Source organism: Apis laboriosa, unplaced genomic scaffold (assembly GCF_014066325.1).
Source record: "Apis laboriosa isolate Shangri-la unplaced genomic scaffold, ASM1406632v1 scaffold13_cov153, whole genome shotgun sequence".
NCBI lineage: Eukaryota > Metazoa > Arthropoda > Insecta > Hymenoptera > Apidae > Apis > Apis laboriosa.
In genome coordinates this window covers 658240-666010 of record NW_025221370.1, presented here as the reverse complement: position 1 = coordinate 666010, position 7771 = coordinate 658240, and the positions used below count along the sequence as shown (strand labels likewise).

At 25.1% G+C, this 7771-nt stretch overlaps 1 protein-coding gene across 1 annotated transcript; it reads right to left on the bottom strand.

Moving 5' to 3' along the window:
• Window positions 1-383: 383 nt before the first annotated feature.
• Window positions 384-7393, bottom strand: LOC122720843 (venom carboxylesterase-6). Its single transcript, XM_043947871.1, has 9 exons — window positions 7306-7393; window positions 6624-6851; window positions 5377-5672; window positions 5110-5309; window positions 4133-4329; window positions 2148-2313; window positions 1783-1973; window positions 1210-1496; window positions 384-1119 (listed from the first exon to the last, which is right to left on the bottom strand). The coding sequence occupies exons 2-9, from the start codon at window positions 6849-6851 to the stop codon at window positions 918-920; spliced, it is 1767 nt and encodes a 588-aa protein (XP_043803806.1). The 5' UTR covers window positions 7306-7393; the 3' UTR covers window positions 384-917.
• Window positions 7394-7771: the final 378 nt, after the last annotated feature.

Here is a 7771-nt window from a genome sequence, read left to right as displayed (position 1 = left end):
ATATTTCTTTTTATCTTTCATATTTATCGATTAAGATTTATCATTTAATGATGATAATTCATGATATCCGTCGATTTATAAATAATCCATAAATCTCTGATGTTTACAGCTAAAAGATTGAATTTTGATATTGTTGGTGAATTACCGTATAAGAATTTATCCTTGCAGAATATTAAATACGAAATTTTTGAAAGTTGTTATCCGGAAAATTATTCCATAGCTCACATGATGTTAAAAATAATACCAAAATTAAAATTATCGGTTCATACCTTAGAAACGAAAACAATATCTGAAGAAAAAATTAAGATAGAATTAAAAGAAAAGATCGACTTCCCAAAAAAAAAGAAAAAGAGAATACATGTGGTGTATTAAAAATAAAAATATACATAGGTATGCATATTTATATTATTCAAATGTCTAATATACATAATATTAATTTTTTTTTTTCTTGACATTTTTATCGATATCATTTACATTTCGCGATTGAATGTGCTGGCAAACAATACTTCAGTGAAGATATAGAAATATAATCCTTTCAACTATATAAATATACTAAGATTACAGAGTAAAAAATGAATAATATCTTTTTTTTTTTTTAACCTTGTATGATGCAATCATGCGATTATGAATGTAAAAATATATACATTTATACATATAAATAATATAATTTATACATAATTTATATTCGAATGGAATTATCAACAGTATTTCATATGAATATTTCACGTTTTTCGTGGATCCGAATCATATCATATTATCCGTATATTTTCTTTTTTTTTTTTTTTTTTTTTTTCTAAATTGAAGTTCATTTGTTAACATGTAATAATCGAGGAAACACCATTTATCCATTGTTTCGTGCGAATTAAATTTTGTGATTTTCACGCATGACAATCATAACGCAGTTTTTTAACATTTTTTTATAATTCATCTTTTCCTTGATATTTTGATCCGCTATCATCCGATCGTATCGGTAAACTTTCCCAAAATTTCATTCTCTCCGAGATAAGATTTTCCGACATTCTAATGTTATCCTGTCCTATATGAAGATATTCTAGGGCCTGAGTTCTCACGGGTTTCCATTTAATGGGTATATCTTCCGACACTTCGGGTGTAGGATTGCTGAAAATGAATCGTTCGTTTTGGTGAACGAACACAGTGATTTCAACTCAATTTTGAATGAATAGAAAATTTGACTGAAACTTTACTCACCCGGATTTTGCGAAATTGTACCAAAGATTTGTGATAATGTCCACCATTTTGTGATCTTGCTTGCTCAATGAAGTGTTCTTGAACAATTGTTCACCAACAGGGAACAAATATTGAAGTTCATCCGCGTGCGATACACCGTAATCGTTGTGAGGATCGCCAAATATCATACTGAACGACGCGCTTCCTTTGTATGCGAGATAATAATAATACACGGGAGAAGATTGTTTCGCGAGATAATTACGCACAGAAGTGTAAGCTGCATGATTGAACCAGGCGTCACTGTACATCTATAAGATTTATACGATATGATTTTTCATAAATATTGCATTAGTTTTGTTAAAATGGAAATTGAATTACGGCAATTGAATACGGCTATAGTCTACCGCCTATTTCTTCTATCTTATTTTAAATCAAAACGCGATCAATGTCCTTCGACACGCAAAGGAAAAATGTATATAAATACTTATTTCCACGTGTCAACGATCCCGGTAACGAATGTATTAAAAGAGAGCAATAGCAATATAAATTGCAAAAATATAAAATTTTAATTTTTTTTAACGAATGTATACTCACATCGATCACTTTGAATCGCGTTGAATTATCAATTGGGCCATCGTCGAAATAGAATTTCCGTATTTCGGAAGTCACCCGTTTCTGTTCATCTTTGGGGCATGTATCCCCGTATAATAACGTTATTGGAGCGATGTTTAAGAAATCTTTGTTCAATTTTTTAATCAAAGCTCCGTTGTTTCTTCCATATAATGCTACAAGAAAGATACATTTATACAAAAAACAAGAAAGATAGATTTATAATTAATGTAATGATTCTTAGTAATAAGTTTTAGTAATAATAGAATTAAACGAAGACAAATAATAATCATAAACATAAGGATTAAACATGTAATTGAGAAATTAATTGTGTTTTTAATTTTAGATACCTGGTGCTACGAGGGAACCTTCTTGGGATGTAATTCCTGTCATCCATGGTATATCTAATATGCGGCCATGTTTAGAAGAAATTGCTGGATCTTCAGTTAAAAAAGCACCAGGATGAATAGGTTCAATTACCGGTCTGAAGGGTATCATTGGGCAATAACCAAATATCTAATAGATATAGAGCAAAAAATTTAATTCAAGTTAAGTTTTTTCATGGTATATATGAAAAAATTATATATTTAGGAAAAAGAAATCATATTTTTTCAGTTTCAAAGTTTCAATTATGAATTCGATTCATTCAATTTCCAAATATATTCCAAAATACACTTCAACACTTGTGTCTAAGTAAAAATAGAAATTCTTCGATACAATGTAGTCGATTTATCGTTTTATTTGTCTACTTTCTCTTCCAACTGTTACATGACACACTTCTTTGCTCTGAAACTGTTTCCATTCCATAGCGAAAATTCTTTACTTTCCATTTATACCTTGAATAAAGACGCACATTTAATCGATAAGATTTTGTTAGAATATTGATTTTCGTTGGAATCATGAAGTTCACGCACGAATAGATATAATATATTCACGAATGCGCGAAACAGGTTTTTCCAGAAGTTGGACCTCTTAACTATGCATAAATAACATGTTATTCTGATATAAAATTCCTGATAAATCTGATCAAAAAAAATTATTTTTCAGAGATATTGTCATATTAACTTACTTTCACAAATAATACTAATGATGATATAATTTTATTTTTAATTTACAAAAAAATAAAAAAATGTAAAGATATTTAAAGTGGTTAGATACAAATATATATATTATTATAATTAAACCTTTTATTAATTAATAATACCAATAATTCTGTTGAGTCTAATTTGTATTTAGCTAAAGCTATTAAATTTATTTGTTTTAGAAAATTCATTCAAGACTCTGAAAACATCCGCACAACACAACAAGATAAAAAAAAAAAAAATAAAAATATGATATTTCTATAATATTATTATACATTATGAAATCATACTATTTATGACTATTATTTTTATTCGTTCCAATTATCAAGATACTTATATAAGAATTAATTTATAAACATGATCATAGAATAGATTATTCAATATCAAAGTAAAGGTGTGTGTTAAGTAACAGATAAACAATATATACAATATAGACTCATTAATCTAGATTTCTAGAGATATATATATCCATTAGATTATATTGAAAATAAAAATTGAAAAAAATGATTAACATTTCATTAATTTTTCTTGATTTTTAAAACATTTATCATTTAGATAAAATATAATTGCTAGTTAAATAAGAAATGAAGAGTAGACAGCATAAATATCTTTCAATATTATCAATTCATATCATGAATGGAAATTTATTCATTATTCAGTTTATATCATGAATGAAAATTAAGTGTTATTAAAAACGATTATCAAACAATTTTATAAACAATTTTATAACATTTATAAACAATTATTTGCAACCTCGAGTGAATAAGATAACTGATAGAACTGCATATCGAAAAATGTGACAAATACAGATAAATGAGCATCATAATATATCTATTATACGATTAGATGATAATTATATAATCAAATATTGAAAGGTGATTGGTCATGAAAGATAAACTATAATTATATATAAATGGTATTTCTCTATGTTTTTTTCTTGACTTTTTTTCGTGACTTGATTTTTTACTTCTTATATATACTTCTAATATATTTACTTCTTATTTAATTAAAAACTTCAACCTGAAATATTTTTTTTGGAAGGATGAATTGAACATTTTAAATATTTTTAATTTTTAATAATTTTTCAAAGATGCATTAACGATCTGCTTCTATTAACACCGGGTTCAAATATAATATTTTTAATCTTCTATAATTCTATATTGATATAAAATAATGTTAAGAATAATATATCTACTTATTATATTTGAAATTTTGTAATGAAAAGTAACGAGGAAGAGGATAATTGAACTTACTTGAAAAGCACGATCGGTCGCGATGATGTCAGTGGCTTTCTTCTTCCGCAGACAATCGACAAGCTGTTTTGAATCTTTCGAAGGACAACCCAAAAGTTCAGCAACCTTGGTGGCTTTTTTTTTTGCTAAACCTGGTCTAGTTAAAGTCCATAAACAATGGCCATTACCACTTTGAGAGATCGCTCGATGGATAAATCCTATTTTAATTTGTATACCATAATTATGAAACGTATTACATAATCAAGCAATGATTATAAGATTTCATAGATTATGAGATTATTCTAAGATTCATAATTAGGATTTTTTTCTATCATTTCTTCATTCTCAACCTTGAATGTCATTTATTACGTTTTCTCTCAATATAGTAATTTTAAATTTAAAACGTTTCTGGGAATGATATGCGAATATTTTTATCGTTTTATGCTTGATTGGAATTTTTTATGAAACTTTGTTCAATTTCAAACAATTATAATATACAAGAAATAACACAGATTATGTCATAAAAACGTTAAAAAACACTTTAGTCATTTTCAATTATTGTACATTTTTCATTGCATAATTTTAAATTTGTCAAAAGCGTTTTATTACTACCACATAATGGTATCTTTCAAACATCAATTATTTTTATCTGTTTGTAATAACAATGATCTAGAACCAATTTTAAACTTTTGTATATTCTATTCGGTTTTATCAAAACGATCGTTTTAATTTCTTTTTTCTACTGATTTTTTTTTCTAAATAATTAAACTGCACATTTTATGATTTATTAATTTTCGTTAATCGTAATTTTTATTATAGCATTTGTTAAATTTTATATATAATTATTTATAATATTAATTTTTAAAAAGACCGATAAATCCATAAAATTCACATCTCGATAAAAAATATTTATATGTGTCGAAAATCTATCTATCTTACTTTTTATAAATTTTATAAATTTCAAATTTACATAATTCATTCAGTTAAAAATGACTTACCTTTTGTCAAATTACTTATCATATGATAATGCACGCTAGCGCCACCTGCGCTTTCTCCAAAGATGGTCACACTATTTGGATCACCACCAAAAGCGGCAATGTTTTCGTGTACCCAACGAATGGACAAAGATTGATCTTTCAATCCATTATTTCCAGGACATACAGTATCTTCTGTACTCAAAAATCCCAAAGGTCCGAGTCTATGAAAAATAATGGTAAATAATTTTCTTTATCTTATTTTTTTAATTAAATGTGAAAATTTCTAACCTGTAATTTACTGTCACGAGAACTAAATCATGGTCTAATAAAAATTTGGGATTATAAAATTCTGAATGACCAGCACCACAAATCCATCCACAGCCATGAAACCAAATCATAACTGGATATCCTCCTTTTAATTTATCATTTTCAGTAGGTAATTTTGGTGTATAGACATTCAAATAGAGGCAATCCTCGTCACCAACGATCTCTTCTTGATAAATGTAAATATTCCTTTGTATACATATATTGGCGTCTTCTTTAGCTGATCGCACATCATTCCAGGCTATTGCTGGTTTTGGTGGCTATAAATAAATAACATAAGTTTTAAGTTTACTAATTAATGTATTTTTCAGTTTATTATTAAGTTTTTCTGATTATGTGATGGAAAGAATGAAAAATGGATATGATTATAAATATATAATTAATCAATATATCATGATATATGAATATATAATACATGATAAGTTAAAATGATCAATATTTTCATCAAAAATTATTATTCTGTAGAAAAATAATGAAGTTATTAGAAACATATGAAATATATTCACCAGAAGTTGTTTGATACATTCATCTGATGTTTCATAATCTAATATAAAGTTGTATCATTTATAAAAACAGGTTTCTATTTCTAAGTAAAAAAAAATGGAATAATTTATTTGACCTGCATTAATTTGCATTTAATATATGAAAGTCGAATTTTAAGAATTCTATAAGATCTTAATCATGAAAATTTAAAAGCAAGTATGAATTTTCTTATAATTATTTGAAATAATTATTATAATAATTTGAAATATAAATTTGAAATACTAATTCTAATTATTTTTATAATTGCTTTTTTAAATCATGAATAATTTATATTTTTTATATGATTTTTACAGAATGACAAGGAAAAAATCATGATATTATGAAATCTTTTATATAATTCGATGTAATGTAATATATGCAAAACTATATGTGCCTAGAAAACTTTTTAAATTTATCCTTAACTTTTCTGCTACAAACATTTTGTAATAATTTTTAAATAATCGAATGATTATTTATTAAAAAATTTATCTTTGTTTTTATATTATATATAAAATTTCTATATATATATATATATTTCGAAGATTACATTATGTAATATATATATATATATATATATATATTTCTATATTATTAAAATTAATAAAAATTTTTGATTTTGAAAATATAATATTATTATATTATATAATAATATTATTATATAATAATATTTTAACTATTATTTAACTTACCTCAAATCTTAACTTTTCAAGAGGTGGAAGCGCGTATGGTATACCCCGAAAAGCGGCAATTTCTCTGCCCTTTCTAGTTTTCAAAGTCAAACCCGATAAAGTACCATTTTTTATTTTTACTATTAGTTCATCAGTCGTGACATGTTCAAAAAAATATATACAGCTCAATAAACAAAAAATTAGAACTCTTCGATATTGTGTCATTTCGTAACAGAGCGAAGAAATCATCTAAGATTAAAACATAATATTTATCTATTCACATAATGTAAAGAAAAAGATAAATAATAATGAAAATTTTATTCGAAATAACAAGTTAATTTTTTTACAATCATTTTTTTATCTGGAAAATTATCAATTGGTTATTTATGTTTCAGAAAATAAATTCATCGGTTATAGCTATTATCGTAGATATTATCGTTATAAAATAGCTATACGAGTTAAATACGCATCGATTAATCAACTTATTTGATAATACAATCGACAATTAATAAGTCGAATGAAGAAATGAAATAGTATAATTGTCATAGAAGAAATATTGAGTGAATTGCTTTATTATTATCTGAAGAAATTTTTTAATATTATGTGTGAATTGTTATGTGAACATAAAAAGTAAAATATAAATGTATTAAATATGAAAAATTATACATATATAATTATAAATTATAAACTTTTTATTTCTTACACAAAAAATTTCGATATGGTCAGAGAGAAACGCGTGCGCGATCTACCAAGGTAAAACCACGACTGTCTCGGGTGAGAGTCGTTCGTCGGATCGTATACTTTATGATGTTTGGATGTATATTTCTTTAACACTCACACAGTTATAAATCTTGGTACATGAAGGGTAACGATGTTTCTGACTATTTAATTAGGATTAATAATATGTATCTTGGAGACATATTTTTTTTCTATTATATCTATGATATAATCTTTTCATTAAAATGTAAGAAATATTTTTAATTGTAAACATTAAAAAATGAATAATACATTTAATGAGATATTTAAAAGAAAAATGTAATTAAAAATATATATAGTTTTTAAAATTTACTTTTAAAATTAATGAAGATCTTTTTCCTCATATAGATAGATTTGAAAATTAATTTTTTTTATATATTTTATAGCATTTGTTCTTTTATAAAATACTATTG